This window comes from Cetorhinus maximus, chromosome 3 (assembly GCF_964194155.1).
Source record: "Cetorhinus maximus chromosome 3, sCetMax3.hap1.1, whole genome shotgun sequence".
In the NCBI taxonomy this organism is placed as follows: Eukaryota; Metazoa; Chordata; class Chondrichthyes; order Lamniformes; family Cetorhinidae; genus Cetorhinus; species Cetorhinus maximus.
In genome coordinates, this window is record NC_135881.1 from 19,846,055 (window position 1) to 19,863,574 (window position 17,520).

Consider the following 17,520-nt stretch of genomic DNA (forward strand, 5'->3'; position numbering starts at 1 on the left):
ATTGCAAGGAGGACGGAGTATAAAAGTAGGGAAGTCTTGCTACAGCTGTACAGGGCATTGGTGAGACCACACCTAGTGTACAGTTTTGATCTCCTTATTTAAGGAGGGATTTACTTGCCTTGGAAGTAGTTTAGAGCAGGTTCACTAGTTTGATTCCTGAGAAGAAGGGATTGTTTTATGAAGAAAGGTTGAGCAGGTTAGCCTATACTCATTGGAGTTTAGAAGAATGAGATGTGATCGTATTGAAACAGATAATTCTGAGAGGGCTTGACAGGATAGATGTTGAGAGAATGTTTCCTCTCGTGGGGGAATCCAGAATTAGGGGCCACAGTTTAAAAATAAGGGATCTCCCATTTAAGATGAAGATGAGAAAGAATTTCTTCCTTCAGAGGGTTGTTAGTCTTTGGAATTATTGTCTATAGAGAGCAGTGGGGGCTAGGTCATTAGGTTGAGTTAGACAGATTTTTGATTGACAAGGGAGTCAAAGGTTATGGGGGACAAAGCGGAGTTAAGGCCACAATCATATCAGCCATGATCTTATCGAATGTTGGAGCAGGCTCGATGTGCTGAATGGCCTTCTGCTCCTATTTCTTATGATCTTATGAAATAATCTATTTTATGGGTATCAGACTTGGCTCAGTAGTAGCATACTCACTTCAGAGCCAGAAGGTCATGGGTTCAAGTCACATCCCCGAGACTTGCACATTCAGCCTAGGCTGCACCAAAAATATTTTGTTCTGTTGGAGATGCTCTCTGGGGTAGCATGGCACTATTCGAAGAAGAGAAGGGAATTCTGCTAGTGTCCTGGCCAATATTTGTCCCTCACCCAACATCACTGAAAAAACAGATGACCTTGTCATTTATCTCATTGTTATTTGTGGGAGCTTGCTGTGTGCAGGTTGGCTGTTGCCTTTCCCTATATTACAACTGTGACTATGGTATTTTATTGGTTAAGAAGCACTATGGGGCATCCTTAGGTGGTTATTACTGCTGCACAAATGCAAGTTCTTTCTTTTGTTTGTTCCTCATATTAAATTGTGATTTAAAGTTTCTTGGTGAAAAGATTTGGGGCATGGATAAATATATAGTGGAATTTTCTGATCTATATTTTTTAAGGCTAAACTGGAATCTTAGACACATTCCTCATGCTTTTAGTTTGTTCAGGCTATTGTAGAATGTGAAGCATCATTTATGTTGTGTATGTATACCACATCCATATAACTATGATGCATTAAAAGGCTTGCAAATGGCATAGATTTCCTGTTTCATCTTATTACTTGAATTCTTGGGTCACTCTTTGTCAACTGTCGGTGAGGCCTGGGAGTTAGTTGCACCTGCGATTCTGGAGTATGTATGCTACCTTTTCAGTCCTCCCAAAACAAGGCAGTGCTACTGCTCCTTGATGTTCTATCTCCCACCTCTTCTTCTCAGTGGCTGTGCAAGTAACTTTCAGTTAAGTTCTTTCATGGCTCTTTTGATATTTTAGTCTAAAATTTAATTTGTATTTGCCTAGTATCTCTGCTGGCATTTGAGGCCACAGCCATCAGTTGCACATCCTGCTGCTCTGGTTTTGGCAGATTATGGATTTGCTTTTGACTACATGACTTACTACCCTCACCATTTGCCACCTTTGCCTGTTCATGGTCAATGCCCAACTGTGCCTTTGGGCTCAGACTTTACTGGCCTGCTTTCAGTGGGTTGACCACCTTGCTTAAGCTGTCTGCTAACTCTCGTTCATCATTCCTTAAAGCTCTTACAATTCTCTAAATTATTTAGTATTCTAAGCACTTTAAAGCAAGAACTTAAAGAAATAATTCACCTATCATAACCTCAGGATATGCCAGAGTGCTTTACAGTCAATGAAGTACTTTTGAAGTGTAACTACTGTTGTAATATAGGAACGGTTGAGCAGGTTGGCCGTCAATTTGCGCACAGCAAGGTTCCACAGTTTGATGATGACTAGCTAATCTAACACAGCACGCTGGGAGCGTGTGGGGGCTTGGTAGGCCTGTACTCATTCAAGGAAAGGTGGTATATCAGGTTAGTCACAATGAACCATTTGTGTGTCAAGCAGAACAGGCAGATAAGGGGATCAAACACAGAGGGAGGAAAGAGGGGTGTCAGCCAGAGAGATGGGATAATGGAAACAGCTAGAGAAATGATGGGGTGGTGAGCGGACGGAATTGATGAACCAAAGAGGATAGGGATACAGGAGGTTATGTATCATGAGATGACAGGTAGAGATATTCTTGAGAGCCCCACTATAACGTAGAGACGATCAAGAGTCAGACAGAGGCATAAAAAAAGAAAAGTTCAGAGAAATGCAAAAGAAAGTAGAGAAGCTAAACCAAGTCAGAATCAACACAAAGGCAACAGTCAGGTGAGAGACTGTTTCTTCCAACTTACTGTGGGCACATTGGGAGATCCTCTAGCAGAATCACAACTCTAATGAAACAGTTTCCTAGTGTGCAAATGTATTAAGATTTTACAAACCCATTCCTCATTCCTTGCATCTATGCAAACCTTAGTTTCACAGTTGTATATGTAACCAGGATACTGGGGTCCTTTTCAACTTTGCTGCTTCAGTGGTAACCTGGAAGAGGGGATCGCCTTGTTGCATAACTCACCCAATTTGCTTTTCATTGTTGGGATAAATGTTAGCTAAGTTCTACAACAGATGGGCAACTCTCTCCACCAGATTATTACCCAGGCAGCAATGTTGAAAATTACCCTCAGTGTTCTTTTTTTCTGTCCTCCCTAAGTGCTGCAAGATTCTACATGACCCCCATTTACCTCTGTGAACTAACTTCATCGAGTCTTCCAAAGGTTAAACACTTGTGAGCTAACTGGTATTTTTTAAATCAAGTTCCAAATAACAAAAGTTTTTGTTAACAAATTAGCAAGTGAGACATCCCTTTGGCATTAAAACCATAGGATCTTAATATCAGAGATGAGTTCTCTAACCTAATTTTTAGCTTTTCTTTTCCACAGGAGATGTGCTAGTGTTTCTTGACAGTCACTGTGAGGTGAATGAGATGTGGTTACAACCGCTTCTGGCTCCAATTAAGCAGGATCGCAAGACAGTGGTTTGCCCAGTGATTGACATCATCAATGCTGACACACTAATCTACAGTTCTTCCCCAATTGTGAGGGGTGGATTTAACTGGGGTCTGCATTTCAAGTGGGATCCAGTGCCTGCCTCCATGCTAAATGGACCAGAGGGACCGACTGCAGCAATCAAGTAGTAACCCAGTACTTTCTTAAAACTTCACAGTGCAAGATATATAATTTTGCTTCACTCAAACAGCAATTAGCTAACCTGCTTTCATCAGTTGAGATCTATGGCAATGTGATTTAAAGATCCTGCTCTTCCTGTATAAATATTTTTCCTTGTTCCCTTTTGATGTTTGCATATTTGGCCTAAAGCCACTTATGACAAAGCTTTCAAAATTCTAATCACTGCTTTTAACTTGCCCTTCATTCTTTTGGTGATATAAACTTCAGTCTGTATGTTCTTGTTAACAATTCACTAACCAGTTTAAGTAATTTTTCACCACTTAAAATCTCAAAAATGTCATAATTTCCTAGTTGGTCTTTCTTTAACATCCCTATTCCAGTTAAACATATCTATTCTCTCAAGCCTTTCTTCATAACCATAATCATTTCTTCTTGTTATTGTTCCGGTGAACTTTGCTGCATCCTTTTATTCTGCCTACAATGGGTACCCAGACATCATTCAACAGTACTTCCAAAAGCCTTGTTCAAATTCAACATTGCTCCCAGGCTTTTATATTCAGTATCTTTAGGTGTAAAACCGAGGATTCTAATGCCCTTCTTTGTGATCCTTATAGAATCTTACATCAAATAAGGAGGCCAATTGTGCCTGTGCCGGCTCTTTGAAAAAGCTGTCCAATTAGCCCCACTCATTCCTGTTCTTTTCCCAAAGCCCTACAAAGCTTTCTTTTTCAAATATGTCCAATTCCATTTTGGAAATTAATGTTGAATCTGCTTCTACCATTCTTTAAGGGAATGCATTCCAGATCATAGTAACTCACTGTATAAAAATATTTCTCATCCAACTCCCAGGTCTTTTTCCAGTTACCTTAAGAAATTGTGGAGAGAAAAAAAACAGAGTTAACATTTCGAATCCTTATGACTCTTCTTCAGAGCTTTATGAAGAAGAGTCATAAGAACTTGAAAGGTTAACTCTGATTTTTTTCTCTCCAAAGATGCTGTTAGACCTGCTGAGTTTTTCCAGCATTTTCTGTTTTTGTTTCAGATTTCCAGCATCCGCAGTATTTTGCTTTTACCGTAAGAAATTGGCCTACTCGCCTCTAAAATCTATGCACTCGCACTCCTAAATTTATGTGTTCCTTTAATATGTTAAAAGCTTTACAATTTAGACTCTCATTTCTGCAGCTTTATTCTCAAATTGTACACTTTAATTTCTTCCTGTTGAACTGCAACTGCCACTTGTCTGCCAGCTCTTTTAGTTTGTCTGTCCACCTATAATCTCTTACAGCTCTTTCCCTCAGTCCACCATGCCCCAGAATTTTCTTTCATCAGTAAACCATTGATATAATTCCTCTTAGGTCTATGCTAAAATCGTATAAATAAATTTTTTCCTGCTCCCTGGAATATGCCGGCCCTCTCCTTCTCATCAGTTCACCCTGCTACAGCTCCCTGTCCCTGTCAATCCGCACATTTTCTTCTACATTCCCTCCTATCCACTCTCAGCAGCTCCTGGTTCCTTACCTCCTGTTGCTGCTGCTCTAAGCAGTTGAATGCTTCTGCATGCTGTGGATGGAAATTGCTGATCTCAGCAAGAATTCTTGCCTACCGTGCACAGAGATTTTTAATTGCTTATAAGCAGCAGTAAAAGAGAATAGAAACTAAGAGCAGCACTGGGTGGAGGAGCTGGAAACCATGCTAATTTTCATCTTTGAACACAGCCATGCGGACGCTGTCTTGGAAATCCTTGCTGTGCACATGAATCATGGATGTTTGGCAATTTGTAAGAAAAAACAGGAAATGGGATTAGAGATATTCCCAGCGTGGAGCTTGCAAAGAAACGATGGGCAGAATTCTATGGTGCTATTACTATGATTGACTGTTATTCTTTTCCTAACCTTTTTGCCCTAGATTATTTCATTCTTGTATTTTAGATTTTTCTCATGGTTAAGTCTCAACTCTTTATACTTTCCACAGTCTTTCCCTTTGTTTGGCAATCAAGGGTAGCTTTCCATACTGTGCCCTGGGAAACCCTGTCTAATGATTGTTTTGAGGTACTGGATTTATGTCTTCATAAGATGTTGCTCTGTTCTTTGAAAGCAACAGAGCATCAAAGATAACCCAGAGCGTAAAAAACAGTCATAGAATATCACTATATATTTACAGTAAACAACATTCCACTAGCTACTAGATTAAGCAAAATAATAGAAGGAATTTCAAGACCTAAGTCAACCCTGTGTAAACAACTTTAAAATACACAGAAGTGTTTTTCCTCTATTTAAGGAATGTCCAATAGACCAACATGACTACTTGTTTCTCTTAGATTTAAGACTGTCTCCCCTCATGAGATTTTCCAACTGCCCATGATTTGAACAGAAGTTATTTAAAGGGATAACAGGACATGCTGGCTTTTGAATATCTCACCAACTGGATTGAAAAAGAAATCATCGAGTACCTACAAACTGAATCACTCATTCTCATTGTTTAAGTTTGAATTAGTTCCCTCTCCAGAATGTAACTGGAAAAAAAACATTAGACCAAAATACGTTTGCTACAGGGATTTGACCTGTAGTGGCTTCTTGATTGCAAATATATCGTAACTGGATTTAAAAAGATGGCCTTTAGCTAACACTAAGATAAAAGCAAAATACTGCGGATGCTGGAAATCTGAAACATAAACAGAAAATGCTGGAAAAGCTCAGCAGGCCTGGCAGCATCTGTGGAGAGAGAAACAGAGTTAACAGAAAGGCTAACTCTGCCTCTCTCCACAGATGCTGCCAGACCTGCTGAACTTTTCCAGCATTTTCTGTTTTTGTTTGTAACTAAGTAATAACTCATCATTTTTTATCACATTTATGGGTTTGATACTCTTAATTATTTTAAAATCATGAATTCCATTCATGATTCATCCATTCCTTCAACTTTCTCCTCATAAACTTGAGAATGGGAGGGAATCAAGTTTTAAGTAGGCATATGATCAATTTTGTCATATGGGGAGATACAACATATGAAGCACCTGAATAATTTTGCTCAGATCTGCAGCAGTGGCTTATAGTTGCACTAACAAGTGTTTCTTCTTTTGTTTACTGTCTTCTCATCAGGTCACCTACAATGGCAGGGGGTCTATTTGCAATGAACAGGAATTACTTTAACGAGCTTGGGCAGTACGACAGTGGTATGGATATTTGGGGAGGAGAAAATCTGGAAATTTCATTTCGGGTAATGTAATTTGAGTTGTATGAATTTCCCCTTTTCTTAATTAAAAATAAACCCACACAGAATTACATAGATATTACAATGTGGAAACAAGCTGTCAGTCCGTGTTCACAGGATACAGGGAATGAGTCACAGAAACATTCCCACACTTCTGCCATATCCTTTTTCCTCTTTCATCCAACTGCCTATCTAACCTATTCTTAAATGTTGGCATGGTGTGATATTTAATGCCCCACATCACCCAATGGGTGGAGAGCTGGCGTGAGCCCCACGTCGCCTCTTTTAGGGAAGGAACGCCAAATTAGGCGCCACTCAGGCACTTGATTGATGTTTGGTAGTCCCACAAAGTGAGGAGGACACTTGTCATGGAGTACAGCCATGGCAAGAACCTGAATGTGGAATCTTTTAACGTGGGTAGGCTGTTGCGCCACTGCTACCACAGGGTTCTTACTACCTGCCATTGACATATTGGAAGGATTTGTAAGTTCATAATCAACCTGTTTGGCCATGTTATGAATGGACTTACATGGCTATCAAGTCCCAGAGTGGTACTTGAACCTGAAGCTTCTGGCTCAGAGGTACGGACACTACCACTGTGCCACAAGACCTCCACATACTCAGGCTATTAACTGGACAGTAACAGACCTTCCCCTGGATCAAGGACCCCGGGGTTGGAGGACCCACCCACCAAGAGTGCCAGCCAATCAGAACCTGGCATCTCTGTTGAATGGCAGCACCACTAGCTGCTGCTAGTATGACACCCACCTGAGGTCTAGCATTGTCGTTGGATCCCAGGCCACAGGTGAGTTGGAGGGAGGTCGCGGGGGAGGGAAATTGGCAGCAAGAGCAGGGGGTGGCTCTTCATGAGCCCCCCCTTCCCGATGCCAGATCCCTTGATCAGTCATTGGGTGCCTTTGAATGATGGATGCCCACCCATCCTGGGAGCCTGCAAGCAATTCCGCACAGCTTTGTTTCTTGTGCTCTCCACATGGCGAGCACTTCGTGATTGCCAGTGGTGGCAGGATGTGGCCCTTAAGTGGGCATTAATTGCCCATAAAGGTCCCAATTGACGGTGGGGTGGGAAGGCTGTCCGCGAACTTTCCCGCCATGGACTTAATCAGGGTGGAGGCAGGAAGGTGGCGGGGTCTTCATCTGCCATCCCCCTGCCTGATTAAATTCCCCGCTGCCACCAAGTTCGTCACAGGAGAGGGCACTAAATTTCACCCATGGTCTCTGCTGCAGCCACTAACTCAGGGAGTGCATTCCATGGCATAAGAACATTTTGTCCTGCTCTCTATCCTAAATGTCATTTTATATATCTGTCCCTATGCCCTAGAGCCCTTAATTTCTGGGAACAGTTTGTTTCTATCTACTCCTCCTTACCCCTTTATCCACAATGCTATCAAATCACCCTGTTATCTCCTCTGTTCTGACGAAAATAGCCACAATCTTTTACTAGTAGCTAGCAAATGTTTAAAATGATTGTGCAGGGATCCAATGAAAATTTCAAGTACTTCATGTTTATGGATGTGGAACTTGCTACCACATAGACCGGTTGAAGTGAATAATATACATAGATGCGTTTAAGGGGAGGCTAGGCAATCATATGAGGCGGAAGGGAATAGAGGGTTATGACGATAGATTTATTTAAGAGGAGGCTTGAGTGGAGCATAAACACCATTATGTACTGGTTAGGATATATGGCGCAGAAATAGCCCATTTGGCCCATGTAACAAGTGTCTTATGATCCTCTGGGGAAAACTTTAACTTCAAAACATCTGAATCATTAAAAGGACAGAAATTTGGTAAAAAAAATGACCAGAAGAAAAGGAAAAGAGTTTTAAGGGTGGAGCCAAAAGAAGGATAAAGATAAAGATTTTGGGGGGGCTTTTAAAAGCAATGAAGAAGTGGGAAAGTGGAGGAATTTGAAGTGAGAATCCTAGAGGGTCAAAATTCTAGACTTATAGTGGCTGAGAGAATAAACATCAATGGGGAGGCGTTGGAACGAGGAGCAAAACAGTGGAGGAGTGGAGGCTGCATGCTGGACATGGCTGGAGGAGATTGTTAATGTAGGCTAAGGCATTTGAAAGTGAGAACAGGGACCTTATAGTTAATTCACTGGGGCTTGGTGAGATCAGAATGTAGGTGTTTGCATGCTCTAGCATTCTGGATTAGCTGCAGTTTATGGAGAGTAGAATACAAAGAACAAAATAATTCAGCACATAAATGTTTCAGTAATCTTTGCTGAAGTAATGTAATAACCTTTATCATAAGACTGTAAAAAATAGCAGGAGTAGGCCACTTGGCCCTTCAAGCCTGCTTTGCTATTCAGTAAGATTATGGCTGATGTGATTGTGGCCTTAACTCTACTTTCCCTGTCTGACCCCAGTAACCTTTAATTCCTTTGTCAATCAAAAATGTATTAATATATTAAATGACCCAGCCTCCACTGCCCTCTGTGGAAGAGAATTGCAAAGACTAACGACCTTCGGAGAGAAGAAATTCCTCCACTCTGTCTTAAATGGGAAACAGTTTATTTTTAAACAGCGCCCCCTTGTTCTACATTCGCATATGAGGGGAACATACTCCGTGCATCTACCCTGCCAAGCCCCTTCAAAAGCTTATATGTTTCAAAAAGATCACTTTTCGTTCTTCTAAACTCCAATGAGTATAGGCCCAAAATGCCAAATCTTTCATCATAAGTCAACTCCTTCATCCCAGGAATAAACCGAGTGGACCTTCTCTGAACTGCTTCCAATGCAAGGATATCCCCCTTAAGTAAGGAGACCAAAACTGTACCCAGTACTCCAGATATGGTCTCACCAATTTCCTATATGGCTGTAGCAAGACTTCCCTACTTTTATACTCCATCCTCCCTGTAATAAAGGCCAATATTCCATTTGCCTTTCTAATTACTTGCTGGACCTGAGTGGTAACTTTTTGTGATTCATGTACAAGGAGACCCAAATCCCACTATAACATTCCACAATCTCTCTCCATTTAAATAATATTCTGCTTTTCTCTTCTTCCTGCTAAAGTGAATAACTTCACATTTTCTCATGTTACACTCCATTTGCTTTTGTTTAGTCACTGTTAGTTCCTTGGTAATCCTCCTCACCTCTCTACATCTCTCTCCACCTTTAAGACACTCCTTAAAATCTAACTCTTTGACTAAGCTTTTGGTCAACTGTCCTGAGAGTGTGGCTTGGTGTCAGATTTTGTCTGAAATGCTTATCTGAAGTTCTGGGACATTTTATTACATCAAAGGTGCTATAAAAATGAAGTTCATTGTTTTTATTCAATTACTTTCAATTCAATAAAACAAAGAAAAGATTTAAATTTAGAATGTATTCCCTCTTAGTTGCGTGTTTGCACACCTGAACTGCAATCCAGAATGCAATTCATATGCAGTTTCTTGCCTCAGGGAGATTGAAGCCATCTTTCGCGTGCATGCGTGAACCTAGTGCCAGGCCCACTCTCCCTCCTCTCCCACCCGCACAGGTAGTGCTCAGCGCTGCTGCTTGCGATCCACGCAGGGTGGGCCTTAATTGGCCTGTCCACATGAAATTGTGGTGCAGAGCCGATTGTGGGCAGTGGTTGGCTTCCCGACTGCCCACTCCCGCCGAGCCCGCCTGACGTGGGAAAAATTCTGGCCTATATGTTTCAATAAGGTCGCCCCTCATTCTTATAAATTCCAATGGGTACAGGCCGAACCTACTCAACCTCTCCTCATAAGAAAATCCCTCCATACCCAGGATCAACCTAGTGAACCTTCTCTGAACTTCCTCCAATACCAGTATATCTTTCCTTAGATAAGGGGACCAAAATTGTTCACGATATCCTAGGTGTGGTCTAACTAGTGCCTTGTATAGTTTTAGCAAGACTTCCCTATTTTTATGTTCCATTCCCTTTGAAATAAAGGCTAACATTCCATTTGCCTTCCCTATTACTGTTGAACTTGTATGTTAGCTTTTTGAGGTTCATGCACAAGGGCTCCCAAATCCTTCTGTGCTGCAGCCTTCTTCAGTCTTTCTCCATTTAAATAATATTCAGCTCCTCTATTCTTCCTACCAAAGTGCATAACCTCATATTTTGCCACATTATATTTCATCTGCCAAGGTTTTGCCCACTCACTTAACCTGTCTATATCCCTGTGTAGACTCTTTGTGTCATCCTTACCACTTGCCTTCTCACCTATTTTTGTGTCATCCTCAAACTTGGCGATGGTACATTCAATTCCCACATCTAAGTCATTAATATATATTGTAAATAATTGAGACCCTGTGGCACTCCGCCAGGTTGCCATCCCAAAAATGCCCCCCTTATTCCAACTCTCTGTCTTCTATTAGTTAGCTAATCCTCTGTCATGCAAATATACTAATCCCAACACCATGGGCTCTTATCTTATTAAGTAGCCTTATGTGTGGTACCTTATCGAATGCCTTTTGCAAATCCAAATATATTATATCTACTGGTTCCCCTTTATCTATCCTGCTTTTATCTCCTCAAAGAATTCTAACAGATTTGTAGGGCATGATTCCCCCTTCATGAAGCCATGCTGATTCTGCTTGATTAGATTATGTATTTCTAAATGCTTTGCTATTACATCCTTTATAATAGACTCTAACATTTTCCCAATGACAGATGTTAAGCTAACTGGCCTATAGTTACCTGTTTTTCGTCTCCCTCCCTTTTTAAATAAGGGTGTTACATTGGCCGTTCTCCAATCCTCTGGGGCTTTTCCAGAATCTAAGGATTCTTGGAAGGTTAGTACCAGTGCACCCACTATCTCTGTAGCTACTTCCTTTAATATCCTAGGATGCAACCCATCAGGTCCAGGAGACTTAATGGCCTTTAGCCCCATTAGTTCCCCTAGTACTTTTTCTCTAAAAATTTATTAATTTTGCTTCCAATCTCCACCCCTCCATCATTTTCACGTGGTCCATCTCTGACACTTCTCTTCCCTTCCTTGACCTCTCTGTCTCAATTTCTGATGATAGACTGTCCACCAATATCCATTACAAGCCTACCGACTCCCACAGCTACCTCGACTACAGCTCCTCACACCCCGCTTCCTGTAAGGACTCCATCCCATTCTCTCAGTTCCTTCGCCTCCGTCGCATCTGTTCTGATGACGCTACCTTCAAAAACAGTTCCTCTGACAAGTCCTCCTTCTTCCTTAACCGAGGTTTTCCACCCACGGTCGTTGACAGGGCCCTCAACCGTGTCCAGCCCATCTCCCGCGCATCCACCCTCACGCCTTCTCCCTCCCAGAAACATGATAGGGTCCCCCTTGTCCTCACTTATCACCCCACCAGCCTCCGCATTCAAAGGATCATCCTCCGCCATTTCCGCCAACTCCAGCATGATGCCACCACCAAACACATCTTCCCTTCACCCCCCCGGCAGCATTCCGTAGGGATCATTCCCTCCGGGACACCCTGGTCCACTCCTCCATCACCCCCTACTCCTCAACCTATGGCACCTCCCCATGCCCACGCAGAAGATGCAACACCTGCCCCTTCACTTCCTCTCTCCTCACCGTCCAAGGGCCCAAACACTCCTTTCAAGTGAAGCAGCATTTCACTTGCATTTCCCCTAACTTAGTCTACTGCATTTGTTGCTCCCAATGCGGTCTCCTCTACATTGGAGAGACCAAATGCAAACTGGGCAACCGCTTTGCAGAACACCTGCGGTCTGTCCGCAAGAAAGACCCAAACCTCCCTGTCACTTGCCATTTTAACACTCCACCCTGCTCTCTTGCCCACATGTCTGTCCTTGGCTTGCAGCATTGTTCCAGTGAAGCCCAATGCAAACTGGAGGAACAGCACCTCATCTTCCGACTAGGCACTTTACAGCCTTCCGGGCTGAATATTGAATTCAACAACTTTAGATCTTAAACTCCCCCTCCCCCCACCCCCACCCCGTTTCCTCCCCCTCCCTTTTTTTTTCAATAATTTATATAGATTTTTCTTTTCCCACCTATTTCCATTATTTTTAAATCTACAACTAATACCTTTTCAGTCTTTCCACCCCACCCCCACTAGAGCTGTACCTTGAGTGTCCTGCCATCCATTCTTAATTAGCACTTTTCTTAGATAATATCACCACCTTCAACACCTCTTTGATCCTTTTGTCTGTGACATCTTTTGATTATCTGCTCCTATCACTGCTTGCTTGTCCCTACAACCACCCCACCCTCAACTTCTCTCTCCCCGCCCCCCACCTTAAACCAGCTTATATTTCACCCCTCTCCTAACTATACTTCAGTTCTGTTGAAGGGTCGTGTGGACCCGAAACGTCAACTCTTTTCTTCTCCACCAATGCTGCCAGACCTGCTGAGTTTTTCCAGGTAATTCTGTTTTTGTTTTTACTTTTTCTCTAGTGATAGTTATTGTATTTATTTCTTCCTCCCCTTTTTCCCCTTGATTATTTAGTATCTTTGGAATGCTATTCATATCTTCTACCATGAAGACTGAAGCAAAATATTTGTTCAACACCTCTGCCATTTACTGGTTCCCCATTATTATTTCCCCAGCCTAATTCTCTAAGGGCCTATGTTCACTTTGGCCTCCCTCTTCCTTGTAATATATTTAAAGAAGCTCTTGCTCTCCGTTTTTATGTTACTTGGTAGTTTACCCTCAAAGTTTATTTTCTCCCTATTTATTATTTTTTTGGTCATCTTTTGTTGGTTTTTAAAATTTTCCCAATCCTCTGGCTTACCACTAATCTTTGCCACATTGTATGTTTTTTCTTTCAATTTGATACTGTCCTTAGTTAATCATGATAGGTTTATCCCCTTCTTTGAAACCTTCTTCCTCATTGGGATATATCTTTGTTGAGAGTCATGAACTATTTTCTTAAATGTCTGCAATTGTTTATCAACCGTATTTTCTGCTAAATTGCTTTGCCAGTCCACTCCAGCCAACTCTGCCCTCATTCCATCGTAATTACCTTTATTTAAGTTTAACACAGTTGTTTCTGACCCAAGTTTCTCACTCTCAAACTGAATGCTAACTTCTTTTATATTATGGTCACTGTTTTCTAGGGGATCCTTTACTCTGAGATTATTTATTAAACCTGCCTCATTACACATTACCAGAACCAAAATAGCCTGATCCCTGGTTCGATTCACAACATATTGTTCGAAGAAACTGTCCTGAATTCACTCTATGAATTCTTGCTCGTGTCTACCTCTGCCAATTTGATTTTACCAATCTACATGAAGATTAAGGTCACCTTATTGTACTGCCTTTTTTACATGCCCTCATTATCTCCTGATTTATTCTCTGTCCTACAATATAGCTGCTGTCAGGGGGTCTATAGACAACACTCACCAGTGTCTTCTTTCCCTTGTTATTTCTTACCTCCACCCATATGGATTCTATATCTTCCGATCCAAGATCCTTTCTTGTTATCGTACTTATTCCATCTCATCCTAACAAAGCTACCCACCACCCTCTCCTTCCTGCCTGTCCTTTTGAAAAGTCACATACCCCTGAATATTTAGTTCTTTGATCTCCTTGCAACCACATCTCCGTAATAGCTATAAGATCATACCCATTAACCTCTACTTGTGCTGTTAATTCAGTTATTTTGTTCCAAATACTACGTGCATTTAAGTAAAGGTCCATTAATTTTGCCTTTTTACCACCTTTTCACCCTTTGACCGTATTTGCTGCTGTTTTTTTATGTTTGTACACTCTGTCCCTTCCTGTCACACTCTGGGTATCGTTACCTAAATAGCTCTCCTGCAAGGCTGCCATGTCGTTTTACTTTGCAAGCCCATGTATCCCCTTTTCAGAACCCCACCCTCGCACCCTTATTTAGTTTAAAGCCCTCTCTACAGCCCTAGCTATTTGGTTCGCCAGGACACTGGTCCCAGCAGTTTCCTCTGGCAAGGCAATGGCGTAGTGGTATTGTCACTGGGCTAGTAATCCAGAAGGTGGAGTTTGAATTCAGTGGCCAGGATTTTACATTCGGCGTGTAGGGACGGGGCCTGACACGCTGGAACATGAAATGACTCGCGATGACGTCGGGCATGCATCCCGACGTCATCGCAAAATCTTGTGATGTTTCGTTCGGTGGGTGTGCGCCGGAGTCAGCTGCGCACCCGCCGATAATTGAAAGGCCCATTAAGGCTATTAGCAACCTCACTAACTTGAAATTTACACTGCCCATCCAACCTAACAGTTGGCGGGAAGGCGAAAAGACCAAACGGCCTTTACATTTTTTAGGAAACCTCATCCACGAGCAGGGTGAGGTTTCCTAAAGCTTTTACAAATTGAATAAAAACTTTTTTGAAAAATAAAAACATGTCCCATCTCATGTGACACAGTCACATGAAGGGACATGTTTCATTAAATTTTTTATGTTTTTAATAATTTCTTTAAAAAGTGCTTCAATCTCACTGAGGCAGCTCTGTGCCTCAGGGAGATTGAAGTGCACTTTGGTGCGCATGCCCCTGTGTGAAATCGCTGTGCCAAGCCGATTACGGGCGGCTCCGCGACTGCCCCCGCCAAGCCTGACCGACGCGGGAAAAATTCAGGCCAATAAAAATCTGGAAATAAAAAGTCTAATGATGACCATGAAACCATTGTCGATTGTTGTAAAAACCCATCTGGTTCACTAATGTCCTTTAGGGAAGGTAATCTGCCGTTCTTACCTACATGTGATTCCAGACACACAGCAATGTGGTTGACTCTTAATTGCCCCTGAACAAGGGCAACTAGGGATGGGCAATAAATGCTGCCCTAGCCAGCGAAGCCCACACCCTGTGAATGATTAATAAAAAAAAAGCACAGTTCATGTAGAGACCATCCCACTGGAACAGCTCCCTTCTACCCCAGTATTGGTGCCACGGCCCCATGAACTGAAACCCGTCCTCCCACACCAATCTCTGAGCTATGCATTTAACTCCTTGACTTCATTTACCTTTTGCCAGTTTGCCCGTGGCTCAGGTAGCAATCCCAAGATTATTACCTTGGAGGTTCTGCATTTTAACTTAGCTCCTAACTTTTCAAATTCTTTCAGCAGAACCTCTTCTAGTCCTTTCAATGTCGTTGGTACCAACATGGATGATGACAACTGGATCCCTCCCCTCCCTCTCCAAGTTCCTCACTAGCTCTGAAGAGATGTTCTTAACCCTGCCACTGGCAGGCAACACAGACTTCAGGACTCAGGCTCATGGCTGCAGAGAACAGTATCTGTCCCCCTAATTATACTATCTCTACCACTACTATGCTCCCATTTCCTCCCCACACTTGAATGGCTCCCTGCACCACGGTGCCATGGTCAGTTCACTCATCCTCCCTACAGTCCCTGCTCTCATCCACACAGCTTACAAGAACCTTGGAACTGTTGGACAGTTGCACGGGCCGAGGCTCCTCAAATGCTACCCACTGGGTCCCGACATCTGCTTCACCTGCAGTCACACCCTCCTGCCCCTGATCACAGACCAAATTTGAGTTAACTAACCTGAGATGTGTGACCGCCTCCTGGAGCAAATATCTGCATCTCGGACTCCAGCCCCTTAACTTGGATACAAAGTTCTTGAATTGAATGTGGAACCAACGCAACTCACATATTTTCAACATAGTCAATAAAGTACAGTGACAGGGAATTTACTGGAAGGACTAAGACATATAAAGGCTGATAAGGTGACTGTCACTCTGAGTACCAAAGTAACTGTAGCAAAAATCAGTATTATATATCAGATCCACAATAATAAGCATTTCAATTTTCTTCTTTTTAATTAAAAATTGTAGTACCAAAGTAATTGAGGTGCTAAAAATGTCAAGTAGTAGTTGCATTATGTAATATCCAATTCTTTCTTAGTACTGTTTTTGATTATATTATGTGTCTCATCGCTGGATTCATAAGTGCTGCTCAGATTGCACTTCACTCTCATTTTATTACTCAGCTGACAGTAGGATAAACTAGGTCTAGGTTTCTGCTAATAAGAGATTTTCAAGAGCATAGTTGCATCATTCAAACAGCAGTAATTGTACGTTAAAATATATCAGAGCACCATTTTTACAAAGTCAAATTTTTAGGGATAAATAATTCTTTTAGAATATATGTGAAATCTTAAAGCTGCAGTTAAGTGTGGGCTGTTTGCTGTAGCCATTCAGAACACTTAAAAATGACGTCAAAGTACATTGCCTCAGTTATTTTTATTTTTTCTGACTTTCTCCCTTTGCCTGCTGATTTCTTCATTGGTAGCGTTGGGCACTGGCAGCCATCTTGATGTATTCAGATGTGACTTTAAACTGAGGCCCTGTCTGCCCTCTCACCCGGACATAAAGATCCCATGGCACTGTTCTGAAGAAGAGCAGGGGAATTCTTCCCATACCTGGCCATAATATATCTCTCAATCAACATCACTAAAGACCAAATTATATGGTTATTTATCACTTTGACAATCATGGGAGCTTGCTGTGTGCAAATTGGCTGCTGTATTTCCTGTTTTTATATCTGTGACTACACTTCAAAAGTACTTCATTTGCTATAAATCACTTTAGAATGTCCTGCAGTCATGAAAGACGCTATATAAATGCAAGCCTTTTTCTTTCTTTAAAAGACTGCCATATCCATCTTTTATTGTGTGGATATATTGTGGAATGAACTGAATCATAGGAGGTGTCAGGTGTCCTATCTGGAAGGACATATTAATGTCAAGTTTGTTGGAGGATTTAATGGGGTGGGGGGAAGCAGGATACAAAACTAAACTGGAGAATACACTTAAGGACTCACTGCCGTAATGTGGAATCCATATTAGGCAATTTGAATAAAAAGTCAGTAACCTGTATCCAGGTGTCTCTCAGTGTCACTCTATAACTGGTTGCCAAGAAGTTTTTGAGAATCAAAAACAAAAAATTCTGGAAAAACTCAACAGGTCTGACAGCATCTGTGGAGAGAAAGACAGAATTAACATTTCGAGTCCGTATTTCCAGCATCCACAGTATTTTGCCTTTATCTAAGTTTTTGAGAATGTCTGATGTTGCTGCAGTCAGAATTTTCTATTTGTCTCTGTAAGGAAGCACTTGACCTCCGCTTGGCAGCTGTTCTCAA

At 41.9% G+C, this 17,520-nt stretch overlaps 1 protein-coding gene across 2 annotated transcripts in view; it reads left to right on the top strand.

Annotated features, from left to right (window-relative positions):
- Nucleotides 1-17,520, top strand: part of galnt11 (UDP-N-acetyl-alpha-D-galactosamine:polypeptide N-acetylgalactosaminyltransferase 11 (GalNAc-T11)) — a 180,479-nt gene that overhangs the window by 131,467 nt on the left and 31,492 nt on the right. For both annotated transcript variants that reach the window (XM_078536890.1, XM_078536897.1), the window contains 2 exons: nucleotides 2,992-3,241; nucleotides 6,333-6,450. In XM_078536890.1, coding sequence (XP_078393016.1) covers nucleotides 2,992-3,241; nucleotides 6,333-6,450 — 368 coding nt within the window. The remainder of the gene's footprint in view (nucleotides 1-2,991; nucleotides 3,242-6,332; nucleotides 6,451-17,520) is intronic.